Below are 18,990 nucleotides of genomic sequence, written 5' to 3'. Positions count from 1 at the left end.
GTCGGCTGACTTCCGGGTCGGCTGACTTCTGCTGTCCGTTCCGCAGCGGGCGCTTCCCCTGTGTGCCCAATGGAGGGCAGCAGGAGCCTGCAGACGTATTGCAGCTTTTTGTTCTTTCTGCTGCTGGAGCGCTTCGTTCTCTGGGTGGTTTGTCAGCAGCCAGAGGGAAAAGCACTGTGCTTCTCATTTACACTGTGTGAACTGGGCATTGTTACCTGGAGGGCCTCAGAGTTTGGGTTTTGTGCTGTTTGAGCATCAGTACACGTTGCTGAACTGTGTTCAGTCTTGCCTTTTAAAAGTATCTGTCTTCATTCAGGGAAATGCAAAACTTTTACAAGTCTTTTTCCTTCTTTTGATTTCACAAAAGAAATTTGAAAATCTGAACCTTATAAATGCAGGAGAATATTTTCAGTCTGAAGTGGTTCCACATCACTCCATCAGCTGCAGCTCCCCGTGTACACATGCGGGCTGTGATAGGAACTAAATCACTCAGGGTCGTTTTGGTTATGGTATGCTGACTGATCCCATTCCTCACAGTCTGAGTGTGCATTCAGACCTAGAGATATCCCTGACCAAGGTTCCTTCACAGATCTTTTTGTAAGAGTACAGGATGTTAACACAAACTTCTTGGCCAGGTTCCGTTCGAGTAATTATGTTCTGCCTTCCTGAATTCCCTTCTAATTTCAAGTGTGTGTGAGATGCCTCCCTTCCAGGCCTGCCTATGACCAATGAATACCATTTGTATCAAAACACCTTGCTGCCTTCTGTCTAAATGTGGTTCCATTTCATTGACAGGTGTTTCTTTCTCCAGCTGAGGGGTCTCATTGCTCTAACTACCACACTGGCATTTACTGAATGAAGTTGTCCTATGCATTTCAGCTAGAGGCAGTTCCTCACTTAAAACTGAGTAACCTCCCTCTGGTGGATATTTTGTCACCATAACGCATGTTTGCTTAACAGTGTTCCAGAAGTACAGTGCATTGTTATCCAGTAGATTATACCATTTTGAAGAAGCCAGACCCTTTTGATTTCCTGGGAAACTGTTCCCCATCATTTTGTTTTGATAGGGAACTGATAACTTGTTCCTAAACAACTTCAACCTGGATCATTATCTGAAGTTGCACGTAAGGGCTGTGATGGTTCCCAAGTCTCACTGATTCGTTGTTGATCATGAAGCAATCATTCTGTTGCTTTGAAGCTACAATTTTCTGCTCAGAGAAAGGCAAATATTATTTATCTGCCTTTAGTTGAAGCATATGTGCTTAATCATTTGTTGAGCGTCATGTATTTCAAGCTCTCTGGCTTAAAGGTTCTGCAGCAGCAAATGCCAAACATGAATCATAATCCATGTTTTCCATAATCACTGCTTTTATGATAATGATCAATGTTGTTCATTTATAGGTCAGGTGAATATTTCCAGGCATCATACTTCTGTTGGATTTTACTTCATTTTCTACAGAATAAATTGGAGAGGCAGCAGGCAATCGCTGGCCTCAGGTGACCCAAATTTAGCCTGAGCACCACAGGTGGAATCCTCAATAAACCTGCTGAACCCAGAGCTTTTTTTTTCCTTTTTATTTCCTCTCCTGCCTGGTGAAGGACAGGATGACCTCCTTTGTGATGATTGACGTGAAGCTATTAGTACTTACAAATTAATTCCAGCCTGTTTCTGAGTCAGAGTAAAGGTCACTCCTCTTCCTTGTTTATTCCCCTGATACTAGATAACGAACTCCATCACCAGGATTCTGCTCCCATTCACCTCTCCATCCTGTGCTTCCCAAAGGATAATTGGCACACAGCTATCAGTGGCCATGAGTGGCCTAATGACATCACCAAGAGATGAGCTATGACATACCAGTTTCTCTTTATTGTTCATCGCTTTCACTCAGAGCCTTTCACTGCTTCCGCATTTGACATTTGTATGATTGCCTTTTATATCTAAAGTGCAGCATGCCTGGTATTAGAATGTTATTAAGCTATTACTTTGCAAGATGGATGTATGTCTTCAGAAGCCATTATAAAGGCTGTGGTTTTGTTGCTGTTGAAATCCCATTAAAGAAAGGTAGTCCTTACAGTTAATCATTCTTCACGGAGATCACTTGGAATTTCAAAGCACGTTTTTGTGTCTAAACATTTTTTTTTGTTCCCTCTTTAAAATGACAATTTTGTCCTGAAGTATTGAGGCTGAATAGAGCAGCAATTTGTTTTCCTTCGGTGAGACACAAAATGAGCCTCACTGGATGGTCTGATTTGCTCATTTCTTTCAGCCAATATTCCTCTGCATGACCTACAGGTATTGCTCCCAGCACAGCTGAGCCTTTCAGTGATGAAGTGTTTCCTGCCCTACAGAGGTCACTAAGCAACACAGATGACTTTAGGATTTATGTCTGCCAGCACAGACTCTGAGTAACTTGAAAAATAAATATATGTAAGAGATTATCAGAAATAAGACAGCAAGGCAGCATGATTTCCAATAGCACCCGGAATAACAGCATGGCATCCCATCTCTCAGTTTACACTGAATATTCATGACAACGTGTCCCAGAGAATCTTCCCTTGAGGGGTGCTCGGGGCGTATTCTGAAGTCTGTGACAGATTAAAGTGAGCCTGCTCTTGTTCATCACAACAGCAAGAAAATACAATCTCACTCTATTTGTACTCCAATATTGTATTTAATGTGTAACAGATATATATAGCAGATGACATTCTTGAACAAAGAACAAACCTAGCCGCAGGGGCAAAGCAGAGGATGTCTTGAATGGAGCTTCACAGGTAATTGCTGCTGACCTATCAAGTCAAAGTCGATGTTCAGGCTGCTCATGTTTGCTGCCAAAACCTTCTGGAAGACTCCACTGAGAAGTGCCAGAGGTGGAGAGGAGAATCAGGGTGCTTTATGTTAAGCCACTTTTCAAAATTAAGTAATAAGAAATGCATTACTTACATCACTGGCCTCACTGTGTCCTTGTGTGATGAGGAAACGTATGTGTTCTGTCAAAAAGGAAGAGGGAATTTGAGGGGAAAAAAATATTAAGTAGAGGGGAAAGCTTTCTTGGTGTACATTCACTTCTGTTTTTATCTGTAGACCTCTGTGTTACAAATGGATCCAGAAGTGAAAATAATCTTTGGATCTTATCCTCTTATGCTGATGAAGTGGTAAGAAAGTCTGTTATGTGAAGCAGTGTGTACTGCAAGGAGCTCATTCAATGAGGCTGGAAGCTAAAGGCCCAAAGATGTGGGGTCTAATGCGTAGAGTTCCCATGGAAAATACCTGCAGGGTTGTTAAATGCACAAAGAATTCTGTATGTCTAATGCAGGAGTAGTATGGACCGAGTTAAAGTATCAGGTGAGATCTAGGAATATGTCTTAAAAACACGTTTAAATGCTACAGCATGACTACTACCCATCCTGTTGCAATTAACAAGCAGTATCAAAGCAATAGTCATCATCATGCTTACATGGCAGCTTACATCACCAAAGCTTTATACAAACACCAATTAACCCTCTCAGTAATGCTGCCAAGTGTCATTACACCTGTTTCAGGGATGAAGCAACAGAGAGAGGCACAAAGATTTGCCCAGGATTGTACAGCAAAAGAAGAGAGAAGTTCAAGAGTTGAAGGCTTTCAGATTGGTGTTTCCTTGCATGTGCTGTGGCAGACTCTGCCCTTGTCTGTGGGTGGAGCATCATCTTTGTGGACTTGTAGATGGAGCAAAAAATGAAATCTTCACGTTGCATTTGTTTCTTATTTTGGAAAACATACCACTCTTGGCAAACAGAAAGCCTCCAGCAAACAGGACTTGGTCTTTGTATGTGAGAAGTTTGGAGATTTCTGCCTTTGGATGGGTTTTATACAGTGCCAGTCCGTCTCCTTTTGATTACAGACCATTCCTGGTCTAACTTTCGGGGGCTGCTGGGGGACTTTTTATGGAGGATTTCCCTTAGAGCTGACCACACAGGTCAGACTAGGAATATTTGGGCAGTTACAGTAGACTATTTGTTCCACATTACTCATGCGGGTTTTGGAAGCCACGTGGCAGCATTTCCACTCTTTAATTGGCTGATAAAGTTGTCCTGGACATGGAAAAAATGAAAAACATATGATTAAAGGCAAATCTTAGGGCTTACCATTTCACTGCAGCGTTTTCTTTATGAATAAGCACACCCCAAACATCACAGCAAACAGACCCAGGGTGTGCAGGTAGTTATGGACCTCCCAGTATTCACTTCTGAAGAATAAAAAATAAATCATGTGTTATATTCACATTGGTCTAGCGTTTTGTGTTGATTTTGACATCATTTTAAGAGTAGAACATGATCTATTTTTTGAAGCCAGGTTTTATCATAGAATCATTAAGGTTGTAAAATACTACTAAGATCCCCAGGTCCAACCCCAACCATCCCACCGTGCCCAATGGCCACGTCCCTCAGTGCCACATCTCCACCTTTCAGGAACACCTCCCAAGACTCCCCCACTTCCCTGAGCAGTATTTCCATCCACAGCGTCTCCCAAGGATCAGCCTGAATTCAGAGAATTATTGCTACACCTCTAAAGGTTTTCACTGCTGAGCTGTCTGTACTTTTATCGTGGTGGCACCAGCTCTATGGCATGGTTGGACTAGATGATCTTAGTGGTCTTTTCCAACCTCAAGGATTCTATGACATTGCAATAACTCTCAGGCACAGACAGATGTGCTCATTAGGAGGAGAAAAGCAACCTTCAGAGGCTGCGGATGGAAAATATAGCATTGCAGCTGAATTTAACTGAAAAGCATCCAGCTACAGAGGTATGACAGCTGCCACAGCCATTTATGTAATAGCTAGTTTCAGTTACTGATTTGCTAATGACTGTTTTGCCCTTGCGCAGTTTGTTCTCGGTTTCTTCATTCCCCTCCTTCCTAGCTGCCATACTGTAGTGCCTCTTCCTCTTGTTGACATCTCTTCCGGCTCCCATAGGAAAGCCTGGAGGTGGTGGACTGCATAACCCCAGCAAACTGCTGGCCCACACTGTGTTGCCATCTCTCTGCTGGGTACCAGAAGGAGCAGCAACCAGGGAGAAGAGAATAGAGGAGCCAGGGATACCATCTGCCACTTTCTCCAGGAGCTTGGCCAACTGCTTGGGGAGATTTGGCGTTCAAACATGATGGAGATGTGAGATCTGTGATGCCAAGACGGCCGCATCGCACGTGTCCACAGAAGAGGTTCTTGCTGATGTTCTCCAACCTCTGTCAGTCCCGGCTGTGTTGTCAGTCCTGCAGATCCTGCGTCTGAGCTGAAGGAGGGCAAAAAAGCCCACTGGAAGGGCAACTTCACCATTTTGTCAGCCTTTGAAATGGCCAAGACGAGTCTGAGCGGGTGGAGCACCTCTGAAGGCCCGTGACGACAGAAGCACGGAGAGCAGAGAACAGGAAGAGAAAAAGGAGGAGGTGTTATCCCAAAGGGATGACAGGAGCAGCGACACACGTCTTATTCAGGAAGGTGAGTGAGTGGAAATGAATGCTTGGTCATACTGGAGCCAGCAGGATTTTGCTGCTGCAGCTGCATTTTGGCTGTAAGCGCCTCTGGTGGAGGCGTAATGAAAAGCAGGGGTTACCTGGGGCCTCTTCATAACCAGGGGTGTAATTAGGGAATATTTAAATGCCAGTGACTAGCAGAATGTGCATGTGCTCGTTGCTGTGATTTCTGGGCTGTGTAGGGATGCTCCAGCTTCAGCCCAGCTGGGGATAAATCCAACCACTGGGAGCTCAGTGCAGCTGTGAGCAGGTTTGGCAGCCCTGCGGTGCTCGGAGTGCTTTGGCTAGCAGCAAGCCAGCACAGGAAGCCAACCCAAGGCTCCCCTGCTCCTGCAGGCAGTGCTCGTCGTGGTTTCTAGATACAGATCCCCTTAGCCACATCTCCCAGCATCGCGTGGGTACAACCATGGACAGCAGAAAGCAGTGTTGTGCCCTGCTTTGAAAGGAAGGCAAAGTGGTTCTGAGTAACAAGAGACAGAAAAGGCAGAGGCTGGTGTGTGCCAGCTCAAGCCCATAGCACAGCCAACCGTGGCACGCAAGAAGAAATGCTGGGAGTTGCCTATTTCTGTACTCACCCACAGGAGTTTGTCTGCCTTCGAGTGGGAGGAGGAACAGACTGGCTCGTCCAGTGGCCATAAAGAAAGCCCTGCGAGGGAGTTCCCACCAAACAGGAGGAGGCAAATCACACCAGTGCCAGAGCAGGGAAAGCTGGGTTGGGATGCAGCATCCTCTGCAGTGAGGGGTAGTGTGGGAAGATGGCTTGGGGAGTGCCTGGAGCAGTCCAGGAGAACCAGCTCCATCCACCCAGGATCAAGTGACGTGAGTAAAGCCTGATTTTCTAAGAGTCAAGATTAACATGAGACGTATGAAGGCTGCTGGATGAACAGGAACCTCTGGAAGACATAGGCATGGTCAGGAATAAAGATGGAAAGTAATGGGATAAGTGTGAGAGCGTGCAATAACATCAAACAAATGCAACAAGGAAGAAAGTTAATAACTGGAAGACGGTGCAGTTAGTGGCCAGCAAATTATGGCGTGGTGTGCTGCAAGGAGAACTGCTGAGAGCAGGGGGTTGGGTTTCCTTCTTCAGTTCATATTCCCCCAGATCAGCATACAGTTCAGTGTTGCATTCTATCATGGGTATCCCTGGCTGCCTAAGGGGCATCAATTCCTGGAATAACTGCCATGTGCAATAGCTGCAGTCTCTGCTCTCTGCCTGCAGGAGGTTTTGTACCTCCTGTGTCACACTGAGCTGGTGCTGATATGAGATATATGCATATACAAAGGTATACAAAGGTTTGTTCTGAGTGCTGAATCACTTTCATTCCTGTTTTCAGCAATCTATCAGGTAGGAGAGAATCGTGTTATCAACCACAGCAATGAAAGCCAGTGTAGAATCCTTTTCTGCAGCACAAAAGGTCATTCTGTTATTTGCAGAATCTATAACACCAATCTGTAGCAAGCCAAAGAGTTTTCTTCCCTTCTCCTCCCAGCTCAGGACATGGGATGACAAATGAGCAAGGGCCAACTGAGATGGCATCTTGCTTGGGGGACAGCACTGTCTGCATATCCAGTTCTTCTCCATTTCCCACAGGAAAATCTCCTGGCTGTCTGGCAACACATCAGAACAATGCTTTCTGAGCCAATCTCTACACTGAGGCCCGCAGCCATAATGAAGCAACAGAATTTGCCGTGTGAGTGTTCATTGTGCAACAATTTCATTGTCAAGGATTTATTGTTGTCATTTGCTATTGCACAATATCAAATGAAGAGAGAAAGAAGGGTGGGGGACAAATAAATGAACATGACAGAATTAGGTTTTCAGTGTTCTGAGGTTTCTAATGAGAATTTGACTGCTTTGCCCATTAGTGACAAGTGGCTCTGCTGCAGCTGTTGATTCAGGAGCCAAATGGATTTTATTTTTTAATTTAAAATTTCATAGAATCATGGAATCATCCAGGTTGGAAAAGATCTATCCTGTTATAAGAAGCTTCTTGAGCAGTGTAACAAGTGCAGGATGCCCTGGTTTAAATCACGATTGATAGCTCAGCTTGAACCCAGTCAAGTCTCACAATCTGATGAGCCAAATTATTAATCGCTATGGGAAAATCCACTACAGATGAGCAATAGTTTTGGAGAAGCAGGAAGAAATCCTCTGCTGTGTGTATCTTGCACTGACCAAGTAGTTGATCATTTCAGATTACAATGAAGTATGTAATTCCTGAAGTACACATGTGGAAACCTTAATGGCTTCAATTACCGGTGATCATGCAAGTCATGGAAACCATGGAGAGAAGGCAGAAAGCTAATTCTGTGATAGGGAAGCTCAGAGCAGGAAGAAACTTCCAGGATCTGTGGCTAACTCACTAGGTATTTATGAAATACAGCTAAAAACCTGTTTAGGCCACTGAAAATAAAAAGGAACACCCCTTCCCCTCAGTCAAACCAATCTTAACCCAAGTGCAACCTTCATGTTAACTTGTTTGTCCAGTTCATTCACTTCCTATTATTCCTTGGATCATACTTTGAATAATTTCCATGATTTGTTTCTTAACAAGACCTGCCCCTTTTGATGTCATCAATTTGATCCATATAGGCTGGAGAGGTCCAGCCTATCTCCAATAAGAACAGGCAGCCCCAAAGTGTGGCACCAAGATTTTCTTCTGTCCAGATCTGAAGGCTGAGCTCAGTGCCTGCTCTAAACACTCAAAGTTTCTGCCAAGGTACAGTAGGGGTGGTTTGCAATTTGGTCTTTGTTGTTTTGCTGTGTCTTTCTGGATCTATGTGCAACTGATTTGTAGCTCTAGGTCTAGACACACATGCTTCAGTATTTGCCTGCATGATGTTTGTGCCCTTGCTCAGGTGTTTAACATGTTGAGTGTGAAGTTACTGTGATGACAGATGAGCGTACACCTGTTTGGGGGTTGGAATTTGATGATTTTTGAGATCCCTTCCAACCCAAACCATGCTATGATTCTATGATTCAATGACTCTATAACCTGCAGCCTCTCTCCAAGCATCTATCGCCAACGAGATGGGCCACTGCTCACTGCTCTAAGTCTGTGATAAGTGAGTTAGGGACAGGCTGAACGGGAGATGGATGGGAGAGGATTGCCTGTACTCTTGTTCTGAAAAGCTCCCTGTTATCCTGCCTTGCTGTACTGCCTTTTCCAATTTTGGACTTGTAGTTTTCATTTCCAGCATTTAAGGAACTCGTTCAACGTATGAGTTGAGTAACGTTGCGTAAGATAAGGGTTGAATGTAGCTTAGCATAAAATCTAACCAAAAATGTGTTACCTGGGGACTCATTTCCATTTTGCCATGGATAATCCTTTTGACTTCAGTTGGAAACCTTCAGGCTGGCCAAGTGGATCTGTAGCCAGTGTCTCAGAAAACTGTGGCTCTGTGTGGTCTGGAGACTGGAACTTGGTGATTCTTGAGGTGCTTTCCAACCCAAGTCATCCTATGATTCTATGATTTTTGTGTGTTTAACTATTCCAGCACAATATTTCTTGTAGAGAAAGTGGAACTGCTCATCTCCTACTTCAGGTCTTTTTCATGTCATGCTTTCTATTTATGTATATATTCCACTCTATTTGGACTTTCTGTACTTGTTGCAAATTAACTATTTTGAGAAAAAATACTGAAAAAGCATTTGTCGTGTTTAATTATAAAAGAAGATAGGAGCTGCAGGGGGCCTTGAGTTAGTTTTGTACTACTGTTAAATGATACCTCAAAACACAAACATGGATGTGCTGTGGTCTTTGAGGAAAATAGCCAGCACCAGGCTGGGTTTCTTTGTCAGATAAGTAGTTAATTGTCATCAAGCTGATCCAACATACAGCTTTGTGGAGCACTAAGTGCTCTTTAAGAATTGTTCTTAATGAATGACGTGAAAAGGTACAATGAAAAAGCTGTCTTAACAGCTTGCAATTCCTTAAGATCTATCAAATATTTACCTAAAATGCTCTTGAAGCATTCTGGTCCTTTGAGATAAAGCCATATTTCAGCATGGGGAAGTCAAGCTGAAGGGGAAGGCACTGGAGGTCAGGATACTTCATGCACCAGCTGAACTGGGGTACTCTACCTGGTTGTACACTTGAACAATGCTTTAGTTATTTGTGCACTCATTTCTTGGCTTCAAACACTGTTTCTGTATTATACTTGGAGTTAAGGTTGGAGGGAAGTGTTGCACTCAGCAAATTTCTCCTAATAGCGTAATAGTCACGGTGATTCACAAAGAGCTGTCATGTTGGAAACTCACATATTGCAGGACTTGATGGCATACTTCCACTTACTGAACGTGACAGCTGATACTGAAACGTAGGAAGATGCCATCAGTCCATGCTGACTAAAGCACGAGCATAAATAATGTTCACATTTCCATCAGCACAATTCAGGGGTAATTTAGAGCAGCAGAGCAGCCTGTTTAGTTACCATGATGAAGGAGAGGTGGATTTTGATTTCCAGTTTTGCCACTCTTGGATGATGCTCAATCTCGGTTCTTCCTTTTCGCTTCAGTAAAATAAACATTCTGAAGAGATTTGTAGGTGCTTGGAAGAAACTGTTTATGTAAAAGATACGTGGTAGAATTTCTACTAGCAGCAATTCATGTAACTGTGGTCTCCAGAAACAACCCAAAGGCATTTCATTTTAAATAGGGCCTGCAGTGCTTACTCCACTCCCAGTTTGGTTCGTTCCCTCTGTGCTTTCAACTGAGATGGTGGAATTCTCCACTTCTTTTCCAAAATTCCCAATTATGTCCACCTGTATTTGTATGCCCATTTCAGAGATGGCAGATGTGAGCCTTCCATTCTGCAGAACATGAGACCATGAGAACGTTCAAAACAGATCCCAGTTTGTCCCTTCCATACACACTGAAGTTGGTCTCACTCTTTGATTCCCATAAGGTTGAAGCCGTGCTGCTGGTTAAGAGACTGTTTCAGGTTTCCCAGCCTAGTGGGTTCCACCTGTAATTTGCTCACATTAATGAACTAGTTAATGAACGGTATTGATAAACGGTGGTACAACACTTCAGAACCAAGTGTTGGTTCTGTTCTTAGAAAGAAGGAAGCTGCACACCCCTTGGGCTGCAGACTTCTCAGCAGCGTGGGGATTAGTCACATTAACTTTGCATATCCACACTAACAGAGATATCATAGGGTGAGTGATACAAACTGAAGTCACTCAGGCAGTGGCATGCAGAACATTCGGTTTCTTTTCTGCTCTCTGCTGTCCAAACTCCGGGAATAGGGATGCAGGCCAGCTCACTGCTGCTTTCAGCTTTTCAGCTTTTCAGCTTTCAGCTTTTCAGCTTTTCAGCAAACTCATTGGCACCCCATTGGAAAGCATCCATAGATCAGCAGTGGTCTTTCTGGAAAGCTAATCAGATCTTTTTTTTTTTTTTTTTTTTCCTTTTTGTCGAACAGAAACAGACTTAAAGGATGGAACAGGAAGCTGCAAGAGAGGAGGAAGAGAGAAAAGAAGGTTTGATAGAGTTCTATGATTCCTTCAAGGACATGTTTGAGTTCTTCTGTAAGAACACCACCATCCACGGCACCATCCGCCTCGTGTGCTCAAGCAGCAATAAGATGAAGACAGCTTTCTGGACGCTGCTCTTACTTGCCAGTTTTGGCATGCTGTACTGGCAGTTTGCACTCATGTTCAGCCAATACTGGGCCTACCCCGTTGTCCTGACCATGTCGATGCATTCGGAGGCCAAGATGTTTCCAGCAATTACCATCTGCAATCTGGATCCGTACAGGTAACCCAAGCTTCCCCTTGGCTGCAGCCCTGTCCCTAGCTACAAGGGCCCAGAGATGGTCGCATGAACCTGGAGAAGGTTGACATGATTTGGGTGGGCAGTAGGAAGAGTTCATGAGATGGAGAAGGACTGTTGTTCGAAGCCAGGTTGGATGGGGCCCTGGGCAGCCTGATTTGGTGGTTGGCAGCCCTGCCCGTGGCAGGGGGCTGAAGCTCAGTGATCCCCCTCTATCCTAAGCCATTCTGGGATTTGATTCTACGGTTCTATTTCCAAACTGGTTTTCAGACCAGATCTTTTTTGTAATTGTGCAACAGTTTATCTCATGCACTGGTTCAGGATCAGAACTCTGCCTTGCTGCCTGGTTTGAGTGCTCCCTGATTTTGTGCTCTGATAAAAATAGCCTGTCTCCAAAGCACACAGCTACTGCATGCATTTGTCCACAGCTCAATCACAGTGCACTGGAGTGATGCATGCTAAGATTCTGCCTGCTCGTTCATTCAGACAAATGGCTTTAAGGAAGCAATAAAACTACCATTGAAATCTGCGTGACTGTGCTCTCCAAACACAGCTCACACAGTTGTGGTGACTTATCAAGGGGTTTTAAATTGCATCGTGAGGGAATTATGTAATTTCCTCAAAATAATTATATAATTGGCTGACAGGAAGGCCTGTTTGCACAGCTGGTTTGCCTAAGAGACACGTGGATATTCACAACGAGCCGATATCTTTTGTCCTTACAGATTTGATCTGGTTAGTGAGCACTTGGTTCAGTTGGATCGCATGGCAGAGAAATCTGTTAGTGTCCTATATGGCATCAACACGTCTGCCAGCTTATTCCATGTCAACGAGAAGAGCATCCACACGAGAGACTTGCCAAGCACAAGCAGTCACAACAGATCCAGCTTCAAACTGAGCCAAAACTTCTCTCTACTGAGAACAACTGAGTTCAATAATAGGACAGGAAAGAGACAGTCTCTCGTGGGCTTCAGACTGGTAAGTGTGGGTCCTCTTGGGGATGTGAACCTGTCCCCATGGAGCTAGGGCCCCATCACACTCTGCTTGAGCAAGGAAAGAATCGTAGCATCATAGGATCATGGCTGTGCTGAATGCCTCCCTCTCTTCTTCTCTCTCAGTGCAATGCCACAGGTGGGAATTGCTTCTACAAGACCTATTCATCTGGGATGGATGCAATCCTTGAGTGGTACAGGTTTCACTACATGAACATCATGTCCCAACAACCAGTTATAATCAACATTTCTGATCACGAGGAGAAGATAGAAGACATGGTCTACTCCTGTCAGTACGACGGGGAGCCCTGCAGGCCCAGGTACTCTGCTGCCTCAGATACTAGTGAGGATTTCAGCAAAACTCAAGGGCTTGGGAGTCTGAAACTGAGCCTACATCTGACATATTGCAAAGCTGATTGGAATCTCTGTTTGTTTCAGTGACTATGTTCACTTTCACCACCCAGTCTTTGGAAGCTGCTATACTTTTAACAGCAAGGGAACAGACTCCTTCTGGACAGCAACAAAACCAGGAATTCCTTATGGTATGTTATTTGGCAAAAGGTGGGAAGAAGATGTGCAGTAGTTACCTGAACCATCCCCCAGTCGTCTAAGGAACACCAGTGTCTCTTCTGTGAGCTAGGAGTGCAGTTCCATCAGTGCTGAGAATTCAAGACGCGATGACATTCCTATTCTGACCCCAAATAAATTGTGTTAAGCTTCCCTCTTCTTTGTCTTGCAGGACTTTCCCTTATCCTGAGAGCAGAGCAGAAGGATCACATCCCACTCCTGTCTACAGTAGCAGGTGTGAAAGTGATGATACACAACCACAACCAGACACCATTCCTCGAGCATGAAGGCTTTGACATCCGACCAGGCATTGCCACCACCATTGGCATCCAGCAGGTTGGCTGCTGGCTTGAGAGCTGTCTCTTCCTTCTGATGGCAGAAAGCTATGAGGAGCTGAGCTCTGTGTTCTGTTAGCAAAGCATATATATGTTTCTGTCCTTCCTGTCCTTTACGTGGTGCTCCATCCAGACAAGTTTAGATGACAATGGCTAGGGCCATCAATTAAAGCTGCTAATCACTCAGGCCTTTCTTCTGTGTCCACAGGACAAGGTGAATCGCCTGGGTGGCAATTATGGGAAATGCACAACAGACGGCAGTGATGTGAAAGTTAAACTCCTCTATAACTCCTACACCCTGCAGGTATTGTCACTGTGGCAGGCCAAGGTCCCCATGTATCCAGCAAAAAATTCATACCATATTCTCAAGAGAGCTTTTACTAAAGATCTGAGCGCTGGAGAATTGATGGTTTATCCATTCTTTTGTGTCTTATTTTTTCCAGGCTTGTCTGCATTCCTGCTTTCAACACATAATGGTTCAAAAATGTGGCTGTGGGTACTACTATTACCCACTGCCTCCTGGGGCTGAGTACTGCAACTACAACAAGCAGCCTGCTTGGGGTAAGGGAAAACATGCTGTCCTGTCCCCATCAGCAGGGAGCACCTTCCCAGAACAGACACTGGCTATATATGTGCCTCCTTTGATTGCTGCCCTTCTGCTTTGTGCTTCAGCCTGTTCGCTTACGCCACTGAATCCATCCAGACTAGCAGATGTCTGTCTGTCTGCGTGTTTGCACAGATACCAAGTTGGAGCATGAAAAATTGTAATGCTATCAAGCATCACAGAGGGGTCTGTCGGAGGGGATGCTGTGTGTCTGGGTTGATGAAGATTGGGCAGAGGTTTGGGCAGTGTTCCATTTGCTCAATTTCCATTCCCTGAGTGCGTTTCTTTTCCACCAGGTCACTGCTTTTACCAGCTGTACAGCAGGCTCAGGAATCACCACCTGAATTGCTTTGACCAGTGCCCCAAGCCTTGCAGGTAGGTAGGTCATGGAAGTAGAGCACGATCAATGCCAGCTTTCAAAATGGAAGGAGATGCTTTGAAAGCAAAGTATCATAGAATCATGGAGTGGCTTGAGTTGGAAAGGACCCTTAAAAGTCATCTAGTCCAACTCTCCTGCAGTGAGCAGGGATGTGTCTTGTTTCTGAACACTATGCCAAGAGTCATAGTGATTGTAGTCTCCATTTTTGTCCTAACAGGGAGTCGCTGTACAAGGTGTCTGCTGGGACAGCCAAATGGCCATCGGAGAAGTCTCAGGTAGTCCATACAGACAATTGTGGGGTTTAGAGGTGGAATTGTATCCGTGTAGCTATGGGAACATTGAAAATAAAAACAAAGACTAAGGCAACAGCAATGAAAGAGGCAAATAAAGCAAATTGGTCCCAAACCTGAGCACAGGGGAAGGACTCCATAGCTGAGATGCCAGACTGAGATTCTGGAGAGGCACATTCTGTTCCAGCTCTAATCCAAACCTCCTTGTGACCCAAAACAATGCAAGCCACTGCCTGAGTTCCCACCTGCAAAATGGCATTAATAACTTTCTGCTTCCAGCGGGTGTTGTGGTGTAGTAACTCACATGTCACTGTGTCTGAGGTCCTGCAATGGAAGATCTGTGAGCCAAGAGATCACCTTTATAAAATATTAAACGTATTGAAACTCAAAGACAGGATTGTCAGTAACATGCATGTATGTGCTGCAGGACTGGATCCGCCAAGCTCTAAGGCATCAGAATGGATATAATTCTACGAGCAACAGGTTAGTTACCAAGAAAAAATACAGGTCTTGAACTATGGATTGACTTTGTCTTTGTAGAACTTGTAAATGTCGCACTAGAAATGGGGGGCAAGAGAAAAATATACACAGTCACACAGAAAACATCCCATCTTTGCTTAGAACGCTGTAAGATGGCACTTCTGCAGCCCTTTTCTGACTTAATTTTCCAAGCTCATATTAAACACACTCAGGAGGAAAACTTGAGTGAATGGGGGGCCCTGCTGCTGAGCAATCAGCATGTAAAATCAAGACAAGAAGGCCAGCAGAGCCTTCCTTAAGGTGTAGGACATGTGGGCACCTTACTGACTGCTCCTTTTCTCCAATGCAGGAAGGACATTGCCAAGGTGACCATCTACTACAAGCAGCTGAACTACCAGTCTCTGAATGAATCTCCTTTGCTCTCGGTAAGGTTGCTCTAGATCAGCTCTCGTTAATTACAGAGTGCTGTGTGTGGTCAGAGGGAGGGCTGTCCCCCAGTGTGGGCTGGAATTATTCTTCCTTAGGGATTGGCTTCTAAATGCCATAGTTTACACAGACACACACAATTAGTCCCCAGATGACGAACAGCTAACTGACCTGCTGGTAGTGTGCAATGATTTTGTGCTTGGTAAACAAACACGGTGCTTTGATTTCTTCCACAGGATAATCTGCTTCTGTCCAGCATGGGAAGCCAGTGGAGTCTCTGGTTTGGATCCTCGGTGCTGTCTGTAGTTGAAATGTTAGAGCTGCTCATAGATACATTGGTGTTGTCTCTCCTCTTCTGCTACCAAAGGTTCAGGTCAAAGACACTAAAAGTTGCCCGCACCCCCTCCATCCCTAGTGTGAGCCTGACCCTAGAAAGCTACCGTGTTGTGCAGGAGGCTGGAAAAGGCACTGCTCCTGCCCACGGCCACACTTCAGGAGTGCCTATGACCACAGCCAACAGCAGTGACCCACATCCTGCCCAGCTCTCCAGCAAGGCAATGCCAGAGCACTGCCCAGACGTGGTGCTGAATGGGTTCAGGTACATGAAGGACATCTCTCTGGAAGGAGAACTAAATCTCTAAGAACGTGTGTGTGGCACAGAGCCATCAGAAGGGCTGCAACCTGAGCACAGGCATCACGCAATGTCCCTCTGTTCCTAATGAACATCCAGGGAGGTGAGCACTGTATGCAGTCCTCCTGACCTCCTAAAAGCCCATTCACCGCTTTTAACTTTTAAACCCTTGCAAGGAAACCACCCTGTGGTGTCAGACAGGCCCATCTGCATTTCATATATACTTGAGAGAAAAGCCAGCCTACGATGATGGGGGGATGTCCAAGAGGGGCAAAAGAGTGCACACTCCCCATTGTCAGGGATGACAATTTCCATAAGCTGCTCCGATCACAGCTCTGTCCTTTGCTTACCACTGTTGCACGTAGAGAATCACGCACAGAATGCTTCAGCCCAGATTTTTTCAAGTGGGACTCGCTGTCTCAGGGAAGAGGAATGGGAAGAAATAGGGCTGATCAATTTTTTCTGCCACAGAAGAAGCGTCTGAGCTACTGAGATTAAAACAGCGCTGCGTTTTTAGTGCAGCCCATTTGTAGGGATGTTTTAATGTTAATATTTGACAGTAACTTATGTGTACATAAAATAACATATTTATTTTTGATGACAGTGCCGGCGTAGGTTTTACTCCGTTACAGTTGTTATGACTTTCTGCAGAAGAATTGTGAAGAAAGTGCTGAGCTTTGTTTTCTAACTTATTTTTGTAATAATAAAACGCTCAGAGCGCAGACCATGGCTGCAAATTGAGTTTGATTTTGTTTTGCTTCCACCCAATATTTGGGTTTATTACCATAGAGTCACTTGGAAGGGAAACAAATGCTTCCTTCTATTTTTGGGGTTCTGGAGAAGTCAGTTTGGGGGTGAGGGAGAACAGGGCATGGGATTGCATTGCCTGGACGTCAGCCTTGGAGCAAGAGGGATGTGGCAACAACGCAGGGCAGGGATCTGCCAGCAGAGTTGTGTGCTCGAGCTGGGCACGTGCAGTCACAGAACAAGCGGTGTTGCAAGGCAGAAAGGAGCTGCACACGGTGCGTGAATGGGAAGGAAGGGTGACGAGCCACAAGGCCAGCACAGCCAAGGCTGTGGGGTTCAAGATGGGAGGCAGATCTGCTTCCCATCTGCTTATGCTGCCTTTAATAGAACCAAATAATGGTTCGGAGGTAGCAGAAGCATGAGCAGCAGCCTCCAGCCTGAAGGCAGTTTGGAGCAACCTTCTCGGAGGGCGTGGGCCAGTTGTCAGATTAGCAGCTGACTCTGTATTACAGAACATTCCCATCGTCTGCTGCAGTTGAGCAATAATCAGCCGTGCAGATTCTTCGTTAGGGTCATCCCTTGGTGCTGTGATGTCACCCCTGGGCTACCTGCCCTGTTAGGGCCTGGCTGAAGGCAAAGGGTTCGGCCACCGCTCTGGGACAAAACCTCCATCAGTGCAGGAAAGGTTACAGAATTACGCTGTAATTCCAGAGATAATTAGGCACCCGCATCCCCTCTGTGCTGTACATTCATTGCTCGGTGTTCCGGGACAACTTCTGCTGCAGACTGAGCTCATTCTCACCTGAAGATGAACCCACGTAGCCACCGGGGAAGAGATAAAGGAAAGATTCCAGGTATTCAGCTGCAGAGGTGCAGCTGCCTCGAGGCTCCCACAGATACCCTGAGCCCCTTACTTGTCCTGGGGAGCAGCTGAGAGGGCAGACCCACAGCTCAGAGCTGCACGGCTGTGGGCACACAGCATGAGTGCTTAATGGCACTGTCATATGAGATGATGGAAGATATGCCTGCAGGATGCTGAGAGTTTCCGTGGAGCACAGGGGCTCCTTGTACAGGGCAGCCATCAGCAGTGCTTGTAACAGAGCATAACAGATCAGGGGGCTCTGAAGGAATATGAACTGAGGGGTGATGTGAGCCCGTCACCTCTACCCCATCCTGGAATCACAATATCATGAGACAGTGACAGAGAAACCCAACAAAAAGGCACTGTGGGGTCCTAGGAGGTGACAAGGGCACACTGGGAAGCATTTGGGGCATCCCAAAGCACATTGAAGAGCTGTGGGAGCCAACTAGGATGTCCTGGAGTACACTGAGTGGTCCTTGGGGACTTTTAGGGATCCCCAGGGCACACTGGAAAGCACTGAGAGGTCACTGGGGTGCCCTAGGGACAGCTGGGGGATCATGGAATGCCTCGAGGCCATTCTGGAAAGCCTCTGGGGCGTCTTAGATCACACTGAGGAGCTCAGGGAGTGCTCTAGGGTACAGTGGGGGCATCCTGGGAGGGCTTGTGGGCTCCCTAGGGAGAGCAGACAAGCTCTGGGCGTACGCTGCTGTCCCCAAGACTTCATGGAGAGGCTGTGAGGATCACCGAAAGCTTTTAGTGCGTCCAAGGGCAACCTGGAGTCTGTAGGTCCTTGCGGGCGTGACCTCGGGTGCTCCCGCATCCTCCGCTGCCCCCTGCTGGATGTCTTGCGGTACTACAGGCGCAGCCCCCCCGCAGTGTCACGGAGAGCCGAGCCGCAAAGTATGCTGGGAGCTTCCGCGCCGCCGGATTTCCTGGCGGCCATGTTGGGTGTGGCGGTTTGTTAGTTCCGAGTGGCTATGAGAAGCGTGGGGGTCTGTCGCTTCCTGGCGGCCATGTTGGGCGTGGCTACCCCTTACTTCCGGGCGGCCATGTTGGGTGTGGTGTCATCAAGTTGAGTCAGCCATGGTGGTGAATGGAGAGAGAAGTTCGGGTTTTCAGGCTTTTTTTTTAGGGTTTAAAATTCTTACCCCTTTTTAGGATTTAAGGCTTTGGGCTTTTCACACTGAAGAGCTCTGGGAGCAGAGTGAGGAGCCCTGAGGGTACAGTGGTTTATGTTGTATTTGCTTCACTGCCAACAAATCGAAGCTGTGGGTTGCAGGAAAAGTAAAACAGGTTAAAAGGGGACAGATGGCGTTTCAGATCCAGTTAGTGCAGCCAACAAGGCGAGAAAACCCAGGTGAATAAATAAAGCCAGAGAAAGAAGAGGG

General features: G+C 45.9%; 1 protein-coding gene across 3 annotated transcripts; it reads left to right on the top strand.

The window, feature by feature from the left end:
• The first annotated feature begins 4,891 nt into the window (after window positions 1–4,891).
• Window positions 4,892–16,724, top strand: SCNN1D (sodium channel epithelial 1 subunit delta). Of its 3 annotated transcripts, XM_085242363.1 has the most exons (14): window positions 4,892–5,475; window positions 7,105–7,204; window positions 10,940–11,274; window positions 12,015–12,267; window positions 12,408–12,601; window positions 12,720–12,823; window positions 13,021–13,184; window positions 13,392–13,487; window positions 13,627–13,744; window positions 14,084–14,162; window positions 14,384–14,441; window positions 14,884–14,939; window positions 15,286–15,361; window positions 15,599–16,724. In XM_085242363.1, the coding sequence occupies exons 3-14, from the start codon at window positions 10,955–10,957 to the stop codon at window positions 16,001–16,003; spliced, it is 1,923 nt and encodes a 640-aa protein (XP_085098489.1). In that variant the 5' UTR covers window positions 4,892–5,475; window positions 7,105–7,204; window positions 10,940–10,954; the 3' UTR covers window positions 16,004–16,724. The 3 variants fall into 3 exon arrangements, with proteins under 3 accessions (XP_085098489.1, XP_031412510.1, XP_085098490.1); XM_031556650.2 differs by lacking the exon at window positions 7,105–7,204; XM_085242364.1 differs by lacking the exons at window positions 4,892–5,475; window positions 7,105–7,204 and adding an exon at window positions 7,296–8,233.
• The last annotated feature ends 2,266 nt before the right edge of the window (window positions 16,725–18,990 follow it).

The sequence above is a fragment of the Meleagris gallopavo genome, chromosome 23 (assembly GCF_905368555.1).
Source record: "Meleagris gallopavo chromosome 23, MGAL_WU_HG_1.1, whole genome shotgun sequence".
NCBI classification, from domain to species: Eukaryota; Metazoa; Chordata; class Aves; order Galliformes; family Phasianidae; genus Meleagris; species Meleagris gallopavo.
This window is presented reverse-complemented; position numbering and strand designations above follow the sequence as displayed.

Coding starts and splice junctions, on each gene's coding strand:
- SCNN1D (XM_031556650.2), top strand. CDS start 10,955: ATGGAACAGGAAGCTGCAAGAGAGGAGGAAGAGAGAAAAGAAGGTTTG. Junction 13,185..13,391: donor CCACCATTGGCATCCAGCAG/GTTGGCTGCTGG, acceptor CTGTGTCCACAG/GACAAGGTGAATCGCCTGGG. Junction 13,488..13,626: donor ATAACTCCTACACCCTGCAG/GTATTGTCACTG, acceptor TATTTTTTCCAG/GCTTGTCTGCATTCCTGCTT.